Raw genomic sequence first — 18,157 nt, 5'->3', positions numbered from 1 at the left:
TCGCAGCTATATTAGTGTTTAAAGCCACTCAAAACATAAGAAAAAGCTCTTGTAGTAGAAGGTTCTTCAGTTTTAGTGTAGCCACACAATACTAAATTTAAAGCATGTGGCTGTTGTGGTTTGTGAATTAAATGTGGTGTATTCTATAAGCTAGTTTACCCATTTTAAAGGCCTATTGCCTGCCCTAGTTGCCCTGAAATCAGCTGCCACCGCCCATCATCGCTGCTTGCAGCTATATTTGATTATTATTTGTTTTATGTTTAAATGTGTAAAATCTGACACACAGAATTTATTTTATATGGTTTTAGATCTGCCACAGTGATAACTAAATGATTACAATGAAAATATATAATTTATTATTTTTTTTAATCATAATTATTTAGCTTTTAATGCTACATGTCTAACATTTCTGCATATGAATTATGAATATTTTAATGCTATGTCAAATTAATTAATATATTATTAATTATATTTTATTAATTATTATTATTTAGGCTTTAATTCTACATTTATGTAAATCATTTCTGCATATGATTTATGAATATTTTAATATTTATTTAACTTTTAAACCTACATGTAAACATTTGTGCATATAAATTATGAATATTTTTTTTTATAATTATTATTTAGCTTTTAGTGCAACATGCCAAACATTAAGAAATTTTCTGCACATGAATTATGACTATTTTATTTTATATTATAAGTATTATTTAGCTTTTAATCCTGTATGTCAGACATGTCTCACACGTAATATTGAAAATATTTTATATTAGTTATGTTACATGTTGGTACGTTATGTGTTTTTTGTAACGTTAGAGCAATAACTGTATATATGATTTATAATGTTATATCTAGTGTCAGACATTTCTGAGAATGAATATGGAAAAAGTCCCTGAGAATGAGTTTATTCCTGGTTTGTGAACCTCTCGCAGGTTTCTGTGTAGCTGAACCTTATAACGTGCGGGCGTGGAAGCCGTTCTTCATAGACCTGCGGCTGCCTCACTCAGTGTCCAGAAATGAACATGTGGAAATCAAAGCTGTGGTCCACAACTACAGGAACTCAACACTGGAGGTTAGATTCACACAGTCACCAAACAATAAACACACTCCGACACTAACTTCTTTGTGACCTGACCCGAAAAACTGTGTGTTTGCAGGTAACGGTGATCCTGGGTAAGACAGAGGACATGTGTAGTGTGGCATTTAGTGGACCTCACAGACAGCAGGTTTCAGTACAGGCCAGCTCCTCCAAGCTCATTACATACACCATCATCCCCCTTAAAACAGGAGAGCTCCCCCTACAGGTCACAGCCATTGCAGCCTCCTTCATGGGGCAAGATGCAGTGAGGAAGAATCTACGTGTAGTAGTAAGTGGGCTACTAAAACCTTCTCTGTCTGGGGTATAATATTGAAAATATTTTATATTAGATATGTTACATGTTGGTTCATGTTGTTATGTGTTTTTTGAAACGTTAAAGCAATAACTGTATATATGATATATTATCCTATATCTTGTGTTTTAGGTAGAAGGCATCCAGACAATTAAAGTGAGGAGCTTTGTGCTGAACCCCACTGAGAAAGGAGACAGTGGTAAGACTGGTTGGAAACACTTTTTTACAGTATGAATGGGACTTTATGCATGAAAAGTGTATGTTAAATTATTAAAATGTATTAATTTAAAATATATATTAAATCTTATGCTTTCATTTATATATTTTTGTTATAATAAATGATAAAATATTTTCTTCATCTCAGCTGCGAGACAGATGGTAAAAGTGGAGAAGATGCAGTTGGACGCCGTTGTACCAAAATCTCTGCCGGAGACATTTGTCAATGTCAGAGGTTTGACATTTGATTAATACTAATACATACTAAAATGTATTAAAGGGGTGGTTTATTATGATTTCACTTTTTTAACTTTAGTTAGTGTGTAATGTTGCTGTTAGAGCACAAACAACATCTGCAAAGTTACGACGCTCAAAGTTCAAAGCAAAGGGAGATATATTCTTTCAAAGAATTCTCTGTTTACGGACTACAACAAACAGCTGGTAAGGACTACAACAAGCTTCTTCCTGGGTTGGTGATATCACTAACCCTAAAATTTACATAAACCCTGTCCCCAAAAAATGGGGTGAGGCCATGATATTGTAATGCAGTACATAACACAAATGCAATAGCATGTCATAAAAGCAAGATGACAATATAAGTTATAAACATAATTAAACTAAACTATACCTGTTCTATCTTCGTGCAGCATATATTCTCTGGCTCTGTAGGATCTTACAACAGTTCCCACATGAATGATTTATAGATTATCATGACAGAATATGCTAATCAGTGACTTTAAGATATCCCACATCAGCTACATAAGTTAAGCAACTAACCATTCAGAAACGTCCTGTTGCATTCTACATAATGTAAATTCTTCTTGAGACTCTCCATCATCGTCCGACTCCGTTTGAACATAAAAGACTGAACAGTTTCTCACATTGTCAGTGAGTCAGCGTGAGGTAATCAGAGCTGCTAACACTATGTGCTAACAGGAGCTCTTGAAACCCCACCCTCTGCTTAGGAGCAGCAGCTCATTTGCATTTAAAGGGAAACACACAAAAACATAGCGTTTTTGCTCACCCTCAAAAAGTGACAAATTTAACATGCTATAAAAAAATATCTGTGGGGTATTTTGAGCTAAAACTTCACATACACACTCTGGGGACATCAGAGACTTATTTTACATCTTGTAAAAATGGCATTGTGCCTTATGACTCCATACTCATAATATTATAAAATAGTATATTACTATTTTAATTACATTATGGACATTTAATTCTTGACATCAACTGTCAAGAATTTGAGTTTTGTTCATTCACATCACGTACTGATCTGTATGTTTTTTGTTTTTTTCCCCCCCGTTCTTCAGGTGATTTGCTGGCAGACAGCATTGATAACTCCATTAAGGAGGACTCATTGGCGTCATTGATCCGCATGCCCGGCGGGTGCGTGGAGCAGAACCTGGCTAGGATCACACTGCCACTAATTGCAGCCCATTACTTGGACCGCAGTGCAAACTGGGATGTTGTGGGAATAGATCGCAGAGAAGAGGCCATCAAATACATACAAAAAGGTGCGGTGAAACACAAAAAGGGATGAACTGCATTCTTTCAGATATGATTAAGATAAATTATTGATTTATATTATTTTTTGTTTTTATAGGTTATGAAAATCAACTTAATTATCGGAAAACCGATGACTCGTACCCTCCCTACGCCAGAGAAGGCACCAGCACATGGTATTCATGCCAGCACCTAAACTGCAGCACTGTATTGAACATTTCCCAGTAGAGTTCATGTGTCTTGATGTTCTGTCTGTCTCAGGATCACTGCGTATGTGGTGAAGGTGTTCTCCATGGCACACTCGTTTATCAGTGTCAGTGAGAAGCGTCTGTGTGGCCCTCTGCTGTACCTACTCAAGAATAAACAGCGTCCAGATGGATCTTTTCAGGAGGACAATCCTGTCTACGACACTAGTATGACGGTGAGAATTAATACCTGTGATTGCACTAGTTTCATAATAATCTATAAAAGGTTATCTAAATGCTTTCTCACAGTACTAACACATGTTCTGTGATGCAGGGAGGCCTGCAAGGCTCTGAATCCAGAGTGTCTCTGACCGCATTTGTGCTCATTGCTTTGGCAGAGGCACAAAATGCTGTTACCTGCCAAGAGCCAGACCTCGACATACAGGTAACTTCACTCTGTAAAACGGCCATAAACATCTGAATTAAACAGTAGTTAAATTAAATTATTAAAACAATAGCTAAATTAAATAATTAGGACAATAGCTGAATTAAAGAGATTGTTAACCCAAAAATGAAAATGACCCCATAATTTACTCACCCTCAAGACGTCCTAGAGGTATATGACTTTCTTCCTTTAGCCAAACACTATCAGAGTGATGTTGGCTCGTCCAAGCTTTATAATAATTAGAGGATGAGTTTTTGAAGTCCAAAAAAGTGCATTCATCAATCATAAAACATACTCCATGCGGCTCTGGGTGGTTAATAAAGGCCTTCTGAAGCGATTTGATGCATTTGTGTAAGACAAATATCCTTATTTAAAACTTTTTAAAGTAAAATAACAAGGTTCAGGAGCAACAGCCATGAGCATTCGACTTACATCTAAAAACGTTAACTTTCATGACGTAGTACAACATTCTACGCTACGTTATGTCCTATGTTATTACTTGTAATAAGTCATGTCATTGTGTACTACGTCATGGAAGTTAAAGGTGCCGTAGAATGCAAAAGATGTAATATAAGTCTAAGGTGTCCCCTGAATGTGTCTGTGAAGTTTCAGCTCAAAATACCCCATAGATTTTTTTTTTATTCATTTTTTTAACTGCCTATTTTGAGGCATCATTAAATATGCGCCGATTCAGCGCACGACCCCTTTAAATTCTCATGCTCCCCCACCCTCGGAGCTCATGACTGCCTTAAACAGCATAAACAAAGTTCACACAGCTAATATAACCCTCAAAATGGATCTTTACAAAGTGTTCGTCATGCAACATGTCTAATTGCGTAAGTACAGTATTTATTTGGATGTTTACATTTGATTCTGAATGAGTTTGATTGTGCTCCGTGGCTAAAGCTAACATTACACACTGTTGGAGAGATTTATAAAGAATGAAGTTGTGTTTGAGACTCACTGTATGTCATTTCCATGTACTGAACTCTTGTTATTTAACTATGCCAAGGTAAATTCAATTTTCCATTCTTTGGCACCTTTAAAATTTTTTGGATGTATGTTGAATGCGTATGACTGTATATTTCAAAATATGAGTAAATAGACAGAGGTACAACACTGATTCATGCCGTACTTCTGGGCAAACCAGAAAACTGTAATTTCATAACATACATTTTTACAGGTTCAATGGTGCTAATTGTATTTTCTACATTTGATCATTGCAGGACAAGACCAGAAAAGCAGCGATGTATCTGAGAGAGCATTTCTCCCGGCTGACGAGGCCGTACACAGCAGCTATAGCATGCTACGCCTTAGCAGTTTCCAACCATGGCTGCATGAAGAGCATGTTGTTAAATTTAGCCTCACCTGGTACTTATCTTTTGAAAACAAAAATATGAAATCTGTTGCTTTGTGTTGTCCTGTCTTTCTCATCTTTATTTTCTGTCTACAGACCGTACCCACTGGCCTGACTCTTCTAATCATTTCTTCACACTGGAAGCTACAGGCTATGCATTGTTAGCGCTTGTCAAAAGTGGCCACATGGAAGAAGCAGTCGCCCCCTTTCGATGGCTGAGCGAGAAGCGTGGCATTGGGGGAGGGTACGGCTCTACTCAGGTAAAAACCACAAGTAAACCTTCACTAATTGTCTTATATTTGTACTGAAAGTACATGGTTATTCATATAATGACTGTTTTTCTCCCATCAGTCTACTATGGTCGTGCTACAGGCCCTGTCTGAGTACCTAGTGAAGAGCCCTCCTCCTTCTGACCTCAATTTGTTGGTGCAGCTCAGTGTTCCTGGTCGCAGTGACGTACGCTGGACCTTCGATCCCAAAGTTGCTTATGTGGCCCGATCTTCACGGGTGCGATCTTCTATCTTTCAAACTTCTCTTTATGTTTTTGTAGAAATTTATGGTGTTATTATCCTGCCAAATGTTGAAAGCACATTATTGTAGCGCAAAAATACAATCATGTACTGTGCATATATTTTCTCCCTTCATTCTTGGACAAAACTCTCAAATATACAGTGCTCTCCCTGTCCCAGTCACCCTGGTTCCCTTTATAAAAACCCAAGAGGATTTTTCCATTGGCTTTTGGATTACTGGAGAAAATAAGCTCTGTGACAAACAAAAGTTTATGATTCATGTTTTGTTCATCAAGATAATATTCATTAATGAACATAACTTCTATAAATTCTATAAAATAATATTCATAAATTCATAAATGCTTCCCATTATGTTTATGCATTAGGTCAGTAGGCGGAGAGTAGATGAACTTTTGTGGCTGTTTGAACACATTCGACCACATGAGCTTCTACACCACGAAAGCAATCCGGTCGAATGCGTTTTCAACTACCTCTGGAAGTGGTTGAAAGTGGACAAGCTCAAAACATTTCAGACCTTGTTTACACCTGTATTTAGCGTCGTCCATGTGTGATTCAATCAACCAAAACTATGGCGGCATTTTAATGCCATTAATGACCGAGCGCACAATTGATGCTTGCGCGCGCAGTAAATCACTTCCGCGAGAGGATAACAGATCTGCACGCGAGGAAACGGGAGCCCGCAAGCTCATTTTAAACCCGCGCGCGCGCATGACATCTCCTCTGCGCGCAGATCAAGCCCTCGCGTGCTCGGACAAGATTCGCAGCACGCGCGTCATCATTCCCCACACTCGCGCTCAATCTTCTATTTCGCTCGCGCGAACACTTTTGATTTTTGTCAGTCGTGGGGCGGGACTTTACTTATTTCAGTGTAACCTCAAATGTCATTGGTCAATTCAGTTTTTCCAGAAGTCTGTTTTGATTGGACGTCTGTTGTAAAACGATTAGACATGGCTTCATCAATGGACCAGATGCAAGTGAGTTAAACTTTATTTATTAACTGATTGATTGCATTATTATTATAATATGGCCTACCATATACATTAACTTGATTTATTATTATTTTTATGGAGCTGGAGCTGCTGGGGAAATAAGAGAACACATATTATATTTGCTGTAGTTCACCGCTACATTACCACTATACTTCCACTAAACAGTATCTGTTTACCCAGCCAAAATTATATCAGTTCTGAGAACTACAGAAATGTCAAAAGTGTCAATTAAATAGTTGTAACTATGATTCTAAATCCAGAATTGCTTCATGTGGCTTTGGATGAAAGATACATCACTTGTTCATATCAGCAAGAGTTGTTGTGTAAGCTTTTTGTTATCATTCTTTGTCAGTTTAATATATTATCAGGTTAATATATTTTCCATTAAATACAGTATAAAATGGTTTCAGCATTTCACTCTGTTGAAAGGTTGCAGTTAAAGTTAAGATACAGTACACAGTATGAATGATCATACCCCCGAAACCCAATTTAGAAATCTTTATATCTAAGACATATTTCGTTTTTTTGTTGTTGTTTTTGTATACTATCATGGGTAAACAGATACTGTTTAGTGGAAGTATAATGATAATGTAGCGGTGAACTACTATGTGTTCTCATTTTTCCCCAGCAGCTACAGCTCCATAAAAATAATAAATCAAGTTAATATAGTATCTAATAAGGACATATTATAATAATAATAATAATGCAATCAATCAGTCAATAAATAAAGTTTAACTCACTTGCATAATACTAGTAAATACTATAGTGTTTTGGACCATACTATAGTAAAGTGTAGTATACTGTATACATTATACTATTTACAACACTTTGTTAATGAATGCTTCAATACAGTGTATTAACTATGATGAACTGATAAACTGTAATAAATACTGTATAGGCTACTTTAGTTTTTACTACAGTAAACTCGAGTGTATATTGTAGTAATATACCCTATAGTTGTAGAAAACTATAGTATTTGGGTAATTTGTTTATATTACCCTCAACAACTATAGAATTACCACAGCAAATAAAAGTACTATACTATACTATGGTTCAAAAACACTATAGTATTTACTATAAATTACTATAGTATTTTTTTCATCTGGTCCAAGCCATGTCTAATCATTTTACAACAGACGTCCAATCAAAACAGACTTCTGGAAAAACTGAATTGACCAATGACATTTGAGGTTACACTGAAATAAGTAAAGTCCCGCCCCACGACTGACAAAAATCAAAAGTGTTCGCGCGAGCGAAATAGAAGATTGAGCGCGAGTGTGGGGAATGATGATGCGCGTGCTGCGAATCTTGTCCGAGCACGCGAGGGCTTGATCTGCGCGCAGAGGAGATGTCATGCGCGCGCGCGGGTTTAAAATGAGCTTGCGGGCTCCCGTTTCCTCGCGTGCAGATCTGTTATCCTCTCGCGGAAGTGATTTACTGCGCGCGCAAGCATCAATTGTGCGCTCGGTCATTAATGGCATTAAAATGCCGCCATACAAAACTCATCTAAATACCAGGTGGAAACAGTGCTTTAATTTGGAAAGATCTGCACTTGTTTTACATGATTGTATTCTCGCGTTACAGAAATGCTGAATGCAGAAATTTGGCAGTATAATAACTCCATGGATAAAGAAAAAATGTTGGGATGAAATAGAATAACTCACTGTTACTCACCTTCATTATCTCTTCCAGGTACCTCTGGACCAGGAATTCACAGTAGTGGCTTCTGGGAAGGGCAAGGGAATTTTGGAGGTGCTAAATGCCCACATCTACACCAAACTATTGAATTATTAATATATAAAACCAAGACGTAATTTAGTTACAATCTTTTCTCTGTTGTGTTTTATGTGTATCAGGTAGTGACTGTGTACCACCAGCTTCCTGCTGTGTATGAGAACAGCACGTGTAACGGCTTTCAGCTGGACGTCTCCATCGCTGAGACTAATGGTGCGTTCTCTACTCAGTTTTATATCAAAGCTTGTAAACGCTTGAAGTTGCAAGAAAAAAAGTCACATTTGAGCTGACTTTTTTTTCTCAGAATTGAGAGTTTATATCCCTGAGGAAATGTATTCCCTGGCGGAAACAACCTTTCATAGTCCTTGGCTTGCTGTGTGTAAAAAAAAAAATATCGCAATCTTAACGGTCAAAGTCTGTAAAACTGCAATAGTTAATTAATAGTTAACGGTAAGTTCCTTAACTCCATATATGGTAAAAAAAAAATAATAAAATAAAACTGTAATAGGTCTACTGGAACATTTCATAATTTTACAGTAAAATGTACAGTTTTGGAAGTAGAAAAGAATCCATCTTATTTACAATGAAAAACTGTAAATTCCCAGAATTCCCATTGTGACTCTTTACATTTGATGTTTTTTCATTTAAATGATTGTTTCTTCTTAGCATTTTGTTATGTGTTATGTATATCAGGGTTTTGTGTTACATCTTATGTTGTTAAATGAATGTTTATTGCTTTATTTTATTATCTTTTATATATTTAACTTAACTTCAATAACTACTAGTGATGAGCTTTGATTCATCGTGTGGCTTTCCTCATTACCACTTGTTTTTAAGGTGGTTGTCAGTTATTATAAAGATACTAAACAGAGTTTAGTACTTGAATATTAATTAAAAACATGTATTTACTATACGGTTAGGGTTAGCATGTAATTATGCATAATTTACTGCAATTACTGTAGTAAGTACATATAATTTGTAATAACAACACTAACAAAGTGTTACCTGACATTATATCAGCTAACATATCTGTAACATTCATTCAATCTTATTGCTTCTGTTTTTTAACCGCTCTGGTAACCATAGTTAACTTTTTTTTTTTGGCGTATAAGTTAGCATACAAGTTTTCATTAAGATCACTCTTTGGTCCATTTTAGAAAAAACCCCACCGGATGTAGAAAAGTCCTACAGACTCAATATCCACGTGAGGTGAGCGCTTGTATATAGGTAGATATCTTATTTTTTGCCAGGATAGATTATTGTGGTACCCACAATTCTCTGCTTTGTACCCCCAAAGGGCTCTGGAGAGACACCAAGTGAGGATGGTGATTCTGGACATCAGTCTGCCCACTGGCTTTGAGCCTGAAAACTCAGATTTAGAGTTGGTAAGACCAAACTTATGACATGATGTGGCATTACATTAGCGATAGCAGCTAATTCTGTAGCTAGCCGTGTTTTAGCCTATAGACAACATTTTAAGGCATCACATGTGTGCTCCAGACATGAAACGTCTCATTTTGGCTAAGATGCCTAATTCTGCAGCATTGCACACATCTATCATGGAGAATGCAATCCCGTTATGCATTGCGAGATGCATCCAAGATGGATGAAGAAATCATGAAAAAAAGTTGATGTTGATTAAAAATATGATTTTTTTTTTCATTCAACACACCAGTGAACATTTCTACCCTACATTTTTGAGTTCTTTGTATTTTCATGCCAAGAGTATTGTGCTTTTAGCTTAGCAACATGCTAACGCTGAACTCTATTGGAACCAATTGTGAATTGGGTCTATTTGTGTGGCGCACAGAGTTTCTGACTATAAAGAATGTTTCAAATTTGTCACCTTGACAGTTAGGATGCTAACTATGTAGGCAGCTACCTATGTAGACAGTATACAGCAAGGCAAATCGTTGGGTTATAGAAGTGATAATGTCTGGGCTGATTTTTCAGCTTACAAATTCAGTGGACCGCTACATTAACAACTTCCAAGTGGTGGACAACCTGAGTGACAGAGGATCCCTGATAATTCACTTGTTTAAGGTAACCTAACAATCACCCTTAAAGTTCATACTTGTTTAACATGATGTAAATGAAGGCAACATTGGATATTTGTCTTTGTATGAATGACCCGGACAGGTGTCCAGTACTGAGACAGACATGATCTCATTCAGACTGCATCAGAAATTTAAAGTGGGGCTCCTTCAGCCTTCCATTGTCACAGTTTACCAGTACTACAACAAAGGTTCGTACACACAAAGGTTTGCGCAGCAGTGTTTGTGAAGTTATACTGCTAAATTACACCGTTAACTTTGCCACTTAAATCATCTCACATTGTTTCTGCTACAAGCATGAATAACTCAAACTGTGCTATCAATGTCATAGCATTGTGCTAGCAAGCATTAGGAACACCATGTTTTTCTTAAAAGTTGAGCTTCTTTTAACTTGAGCGCCACATTTTTAGAACAAAATGATTAATTTGATTAGCTTTTTAAATTAGTATCTATGAGGTCAGACATTTAAAACATGCTTTAAGTTGTCAAAGTGTGGGGTGCGCCCCCCAGTTTTGCAGTGGCGTTCAAGTGCATGAATAACGGTTGGCGCTCTGTCTATATAAAGCGGCACTGAACGCCAGTTAGACTGAATCGTTCGTCTGCTAATTCTTGACTTGTCACTGTGTGAACAAGCCCAACATAGAAGTTGCTCGCCTTAGAAAGCTCCTATTGTGAACGCCGCACACCTCTTTTGCTATATGCGTTCCGGTGAGAAGCAGTGTTGCCAGATTGGAAACTTTTTGGTTCCATATATGATGATCCCCTTGCAAGGGACCCCAAAATGTAATTTAATAATTGTTAATAAAAAGTGATAATTACCTTTTACATTATTTTATTGAAGACAAAGCAAATTATGCAAATATTATCTGGAAATATTTTCTTTGTCTGAAGCTACTTTTTTACTTGGCATCAAGACATTTTTTATTCATTCAATACAATTCTGGTTTATTTGTAAATGTCATTCTGAAGCAACTTGTTAAAAATGATTGCATTGAACATTTAACTCTTTCCCTGCCTGCGTTTTTCTACATTTTTATCTAAGACTTTGTTCGGATTGCTTCCATCAACTCGTCTGAAGCTTGTACAGGACAATTCCATCAACGCCGGAGAAGCGTTGTGTCATAAATGACGGAAAATTCCGTCAATGGTGGGAAAGCATTATGTCATAAATGAAAATTCCGTCAATGGTGGGGAAAGAGTTAATAACACCTTCATTTTGACAAAAAAGTAGTCATGTTATCTAGCACCCCCTTGTGGCTGATGGACCCCAATTTGAACACCCCCGTTTAACGTGATGAATGTTTTGGAGTTCCGCACAAGACTTGCGAAAAAAGAAAAATCGATATTGTGGCCGCATTGTGACGACTTATTAGGCAACTTTTATTATTTAGTTCCCTTGTTTTAGTAAATCATGGCCACGTTGTACTAATTCATTCTCTCATTTTAAATTGGTTAAATTGTGGCCACAATATCTTTTTTTTTCCTTGCATGTCATCGACGGGGCTCCATACAATGCTAACTAACGTGTGATCACGATTGCGGTCTCTGTTCTGTCAGATAAGCGCTGTAGCAGATTCTACTCTCCTCCTGAAGACCAACAGCAGCTCGATCAGATCTGCAAAGACGACGTGTGCCGCTGCTCTCAGGGTCAGTTCAGCAGGACTGTGTTTGTGATTTCAATCAACTTCTTACCTTTAACCAGTTATAAAACAAATTATACAACTTTCTTTCAAAGGTGACTGTTGTGTAATGAAAGAAGACTCCTCATCTTTTGGGAAAGAACAGAGGAAGGCTGCTGTGTGCAATGGATTACATCATGGTGAATGTTCTTCTGTCTATTTTGGGGGAACACATCATGATGTCACCATCTTCTCAATAAATGTGTCTTTTCTTCAGCCTACAGGGTCAAACTGATCAGCGCCAGCCAGAGTCACTATGATCAGTATGATATGGAGATTGTGCAGGTTATCAAAGAGGGTACGTCTACTACACTCTTAAAGGGGACCTATTATGCCCTTTTACAAAGTCTTGACTAGAATAGGTTTTCATGCTTGAATGTTCAAAAAACACTGTATCTCCATACATATCTGTTTGTGTAGGGACAGAAGAAGGTCTGAGCGAGAAGGAAAGAAGAATGTTCCTCTCTCATGCAAGTTGTAGGACAGGGCTTGGTTTGAGAGAGGGTCAGGACTATCTGATCATTGGTCCGATCGCTGATGTTTGGCAAGCAGGGAGCACGTCCAACAGGTGAGCAGCATAATAGCACTGAAAATGTACATGTAGGGTCTGTATTTCACTATCCACTCACGTTTTCCCTCTCAGGTATGTGTATACGCTGGGTAAAGACACGTGGGTCGAGCGCTGGCCGGCCGAGTCTGAATGCGGCGCTGGATCTGCTCTGCAGGTGAAATGTGACGAGCTGAAGAGCTTCGCAGCGGCACTGACAGAAAGTGGCTGTCAGTCTTGAGTCAAATGCTATTCTTTGTCATGGTTATTGGTTTCAGTCAACAGAAATAAATTTGGCGTAAAAACAGTTTTCACTCAGTTATTGCTTGTAAATTTCACTATCAATTACAATGAAAACTGCAAGTAGAAATAGAGAGACTGAAACAGTATTTTCTCGTCAAACGTTACAATAATCTTTGTTTTATTTACAACTTCAAAAATGCATGTGTGTGTAAGAAGAACAACTACCAAAAAATCATTTACATCTAATTGACAGTCATTTATTGCTTAAAATATTAGTTCACTTTCAAATGAAAATGACCCCAAGCTTTGCTCACCCTTAAGCCATCCTAGGTGTATATGACTTTCTTAATAAATATCACACATCCAAGCTTTATAATGGCAGTGAGCGATACCAACGAGTATGAGCTGAAGAAAGTGCTTCCATCCACATCCATCCATCATAAACGTACTTCACAAAGGCCTTCAGAAGCAAAGCGATGCATTTGTGTAAAAAAAATCCATATTTAACAAGTTATGAAGTAAAGTTTCTAGCTTTTGCCAGACCACCTTCCGTATTCAACTTATGAAGAATGTGTAAAACCGAAGACTATAGAATGATTAAAGGGACTTTGGTAAAACTCTCACAGTTCAAAAAGCTTATGCTACGTCCTTCGCCTTCTCTATTCAACTTATGGAAAAAGCTTAAAGGGTTAGTTCACCCAAAAATGAAAATTCTGTCATTTATTACTCACCCTCATGTTGTTTCACACCCGTAAGACCTTCGTTAATCTTCGGAACACAAATTAAGATATTTTTGTTGAAATCCGATGGCCTTCGTAGCCAGCAATGACACTTCCTCTCTCAAGATCCATTAATGTACTAAAAACATATTTAAATCAGTTCATGTGAGTATAGTGGTTCAATATTAATATTATAAAGCGACAAGAATGTTTTGTGCGCCAAAAAAATAACGACTTATATAGTGATGGCGATTTCAAAACACTGCTTCATGAAGCTTCAGAGCATTATGAATCTTTTGTGTCGAATCAGCAGTTCGGAGCGCCAAAGTCACGTGATTTCAGCAGTTTGGCGGTTTGACATGCGATCCGAATCATGATTCGACACAAAAGATTCATAATGCTCCAAAGCTTAATGAAGCAGTGTTTTGAAATCGGCCATCACTATATAAGTTATTTTATTTTGTTTTTTTGGCACACCAAAAATATTCTCGTCGCTTCATAATATTAATATTGAACCACTGTACTCACATGAACTGATTTAAATATGTTTTTAGTACATTAATGGATCTTGAAATGTCATTGCTGGTTATAAAGGCCTCACTGAGCCATCGAATTTCAACAAAAATATCTTAATTTGCGTTCCGAAGATTAACAAAGGTCTTATGGGTGTGGAACGGCATGAGGGAGAGTAATAAATAACAGAATTTTCATTTTTGGGTGAACTAACCCTTTAAATCATGCTGTCTATTCCATCACCACCAGAGGGTGCAATTTACCAAGTAAGCTGATATATTCAAGTGAAATCCTTTCCAGTATACTAGAGTAGATATCACTTTTTTTTAATATAAACAATCTTATATAGAGTTTTAGGTGTAATTAATTTTAAATCACATTTTCAAAGACAAGTTCCTACCATATTCACACACGCAGCCATAAGAGATTGTGTCTGTGTCAAATGTGTGTGAAAGACCCTGAGAGCTTGATGTGTAGTCATAACATAGAGGAAGTAGGAAACAATGCCCTCCCCACCAGCTCAGACTGAAGGGCACTGTGAGAGAGGCCTCCTGTTTAGATCGTCTGCTCTCTTTTATTATATTTACAGTAACAGTATGTCCTCATTCACCGGCTCAACCTGCTGCTATGCCATTAAAATGCACCAGCCATTACAAACCAGGCACAAGGCCAAAGGGACAATTACTGCCAACATCACACACACATTTCCCTTCCTCCCCTGGCTTGTCTCATGCAGCCCTTCATCTCCACTCACCTGCCAGCTTTTTAAAGTACCAACAGGTGTGCAGTTCAAAGATAACCTGTGCGGTTAAGCCAAACCCGGTTTATCTAAGATAGACCATGACTGAGTTATGCATCATTGTACTGATAAAAAACAAGCAGATATATGCAAAAATATTAGTGATTTCAGGGAGTGTGTTTCACATATAGGGCTGGTTCCTGTCTGGTATTAAAAACCAAACCTGATTTACTGTCTGTCACCCACACGTATGCCTAAAATGCACAACATTTACCATTAGAATACCTCCCTTTTTCTTCAGAGTGATGGAGAAAGACTTAATAGTATTTTTATACTATTGTAACAGGCTGTTACTGTAAGTCATTCCATCTGACACTCACAAGCACAGGCATGCACTGTCAGCGCTCACACTCCACATAAACACTCATACCATCATTACTGCACTTAAGCTGTTGTGGATTCTCTGATCTTGGAGATCTGAGAGGAACATACATGCTTTTGGTCCACAGCTTCTCATACACCAAAATCTCACCAGATACGCTTTTACATTACAAGAAAGGAAGCATATATATATATATATATATATATATATATATATATATATATATATATATATATACTGTCAAATCGAATAAATGTGATTAATCACATCTAACATAAAAGTTTGTAAATATATATATATATTTACAAGCTTTTATGTTAGATTTGACTAATCGCAATTAATCGATTTGACAGCAGTTTACATATATATACAGTATCTCACAAAAGTGAGTACACCCCTAAGTGAAAGTGTCCAAAACTGAGCCCAAAGTGTCAATATTTTGTGTGGCCACTATTATTTTCCAGCACTGCCTTAACCCTCTTGGGCATGGAGTTCACCAGAGCTTCACAGGTTGCCACTGGAGTCCTCTTCCACTCCTCCATGACGACATCACAGAGCTGGTGGATGTTAGTGACCTTGCACTCCTCCACCTTCTATTTGAGGATGCCCCACAGATGCTCAATAGGGTTTAGGTCTGGAGACATGCTTGACATCAACTTTACCCTCAGCTTCTTTAGCAAGGCAATGGTTGTCTTGGAGGTGTGTTTGGGGTCGTTATCATGTTGGAATACTGCCCTGCGGCCCAGTCTCTGAAGGGAGGGGATCATGCTCTGCTCATTCATGGTTCCTTCAATGAACTGTAGCTCCCCAGTGCCAGCAGGACTCATGCAGCCCCAGATCATGACACTCCCACCACCATGCTTGACCGTAGGCAAGACACACTTGTCTTTGTACTCCTCACCTGGTTGCCGGCACACACGCTTGAAACCATCTGAACCAAATAAGTTTATCTTGGTCTCATCAGACCACAGGACATGGTTCCAGTAATCCATGTCCTTAGTCTGCTTGTCTTCAGCAAACTGTTTGCGGGCTTTCTTGTGCATTATCTTTAGAAGAGACTTTCTTCTTAGACGACAGCCATGCAGACCAATTTGATGCAGTGTGCGGTGTATGGTCTGAGCACTCATATGTCTATTTCCCAAACACAACCTCTGGATATGACGCTGAGCACGTGCACTCAACTTCTTTGGTCGACCATGGCGAGGCCTGTTCTGAGTGGAACCTGTCCTGTTAAACCACTGTATGGTCTTGGCCACCATGCTGCAGCTCAGTTTCAGGGTCTTGGCAATCTTCTTGTAGCCTACGCCATCTTTATGTAGAGCAACAATTCTTTTTTTCAGATCCTCAGAGGGTTCTTTGCCATGAGGTGCCATGTTGAACTTCCAGTGACCAGTATGAGAGAGTGAGAGCGATAACACCAAATTTAACACACCTGCTCCCCATTCACACCTGAGACCTTGTAACACTAACGAGTCACATGACACTGGGGAGAGAAAATGGCTAATTGGGCCCAATTTGGACATTTTCACTTAGGGGTGTACTCACTTTTGTGGCCAGCAGCTTAGACATTAATGGCTGTGTGTTGAGTTATTTTGAAGGGACAGCAAATTTACACTGTTATACAAGCTTTACTTTACATTGTAGCAAAGTGTCATTTCTTCAGTGTTGTCACATGAAAAGATATAATAAAATATTTACAAAAATGTGAGGGGTGTACTCACTTCTGTGAGATACTGCATATATGAACGTCTATGCACATTTATGAATGATTCAATTATTCACCTGCATCAGAATTTTGAACAGATTTATTGAAATTGACATTTCAATCAGAGGTTTAAATCAGAGATGCTATGAAAAATATTTTTCTTAATGCCAAATATAGTCTAAACTCTCACTTACTGTTCTTACGAGTCATGGATAAAACTGTATATTGGAAAACATCATGTAAAAAAGTGTATTAAGGTATCATCAACATAATAAAATAGAACATTCAGTTACTTATCAATAAATCAAATAAACCCCTACTGTGAGAAAGGTCATTTTCATGTATATGCTCATCAGTGCACCTGTCTTTAGAGTGCAATGTTTGCACTGCCGTCATAAAGACTTCTTTTTCACACATACTATATTTTTAAAAGTCTCATAAAAGCTTGGGATAGGCAGTGAGACCTTTTTGATCTATTATTGTGGTGAGAACGGGTAGATCTGGCCAGGCTTCAAATGAAGCAACTCAAAAAGCCCACCTGCACAGGTGTGTGTGGGCATGTGCATGTGTTTGTCTGTATTCAAGTGCTGAAAAGCTCATCGTCATCATCTGACCGCGATTACCTTTTCCTTTGGGCTCCACGTGCTGCATTTTTGAAACGCTACTAATAAGATGAATCACTCCCTAATGAGGGGTTTTCTCTGCACTGATGATGTCACCTATAGCTGTAATTCTCTCTCTTTCTCTCCCACACACACACACACACCGTTAACACTAAAGTGAGAACAATACTGTCGTTTCCCGCCAATTGAGCTGCATATTAAAGCCGAGGGAAGACTGCAAGCATTGTGTGTTCAGACAGAAATGACCTCATTATTCCAGCGAGTAACACTGCGCTTTCACGCCTTTCTCTTTCCTCTCTGTAAGACACTGCGGATAAGAGGTACAACTCAGACAATACTGTTCACAAACCCCCTGCGCACATGACCGCTTTGCTAATTGCACTAATCTTGTGTGTAAAAAAGTACAATAACAACCCAGACAGATCATGAATTTCGTCAATGCATTGCACTGGTGTGTACGGTATAGTTTATTCTTTCTTTGAATAATGTCATTCATCCTAGTGAGAGCATGAAACAGGAGTGGCTTAAAAACAGATGTAAAAGATCAAACACGGTCTTGTCAGTTTTGTATGGAAGCTTGTTTCTGCCACGGGATAAACC

The 18,157-nt window shown here is 38.0% G+C and overlaps 1 protein-coding gene across 1 annotated transcript; it reads left to right on the top strand.

Moving 5' to 3' along the window:
• The first annotated feature begins 883 nt into the window (after positions 1–883).
• LOC125263759 (complement C3-like) lies at positions 884–12,940 on the top strand. The gene is made up of 22 exons (XM_048182936.1): positions 884–1,072; positions 1,158–1,367; positions 1,524–1,590; positions 1,756–1,842; positions 2,921–3,124; positions 3,214–3,289; positions 3,375–3,534; positions 3,633–3,743; positions 4,970–5,114; positions 5,197–5,360; positions 5,452–5,607; positions 8,312–8,371; positions 8,476–8,566; positions 9,511–9,562; positions 9,651–9,738; positions 10,307–10,396; positions 10,493–10,598; positions 11,965–12,054; positions 12,143–12,226; positions 12,304–12,384; positions 12,507–12,654; positions 12,730–12,940. Exons 1-22 carry the CDS (start codon positions 899–901, stop codon positions 12,872–12,874), a joined length of 2,589 nt encoding a protein of 862 aa, XP_048038893.1. The 5' UTR covers positions 884–898; the 3' UTR covers positions 12,875–12,940.
• Positions 12,941–18,157: the final 5,217 nt, after the last annotated feature.

Source organism: Megalobrama amblycephala, linkage group LG2 (assembly GCF_018812025.1).
Source record: "Megalobrama amblycephala isolate DHTTF-2021 linkage group LG2, ASM1881202v1, whole genome shotgun sequence".
NCBI lineage: Eukaryota > Metazoa > Chordata > Actinopteri > Cypriniformes > Xenocyprididae > Megalobrama > Megalobrama amblycephala.
Note: the sequence above shows the minus strand (reverse complement) of the source record. Positions and strands in the feature narration are given on the sequence as shown.

What these genes read in the sequence shown, in the direction of transcription:
- LOC125263759 (XM_048182936.1), top strand. Translation starts at nt 899, where the DNA reads ATGAGTTTATTCCTGGTTTGTGAACCTCTCGCAGGTTTCTGTGTAGCT. An exon ending in AGACTCAATATCCACGTGAG is followed by an intron (nt 9,563 to 9,650) that starts GTGAGCGCTTGT and finishes GTACCCCCAAAG; the next exon opens with GGCTCTGGAGAGACACCAAG. An exon ending in TTACCAGTACTACAACAAAG is followed by an intron (nt 10,599 to 11,964) that starts GTTCGTACACAC and finishes CTGTTCTGTCAG; the next exon opens with ATAAGCGCTGTAGCAGATTC.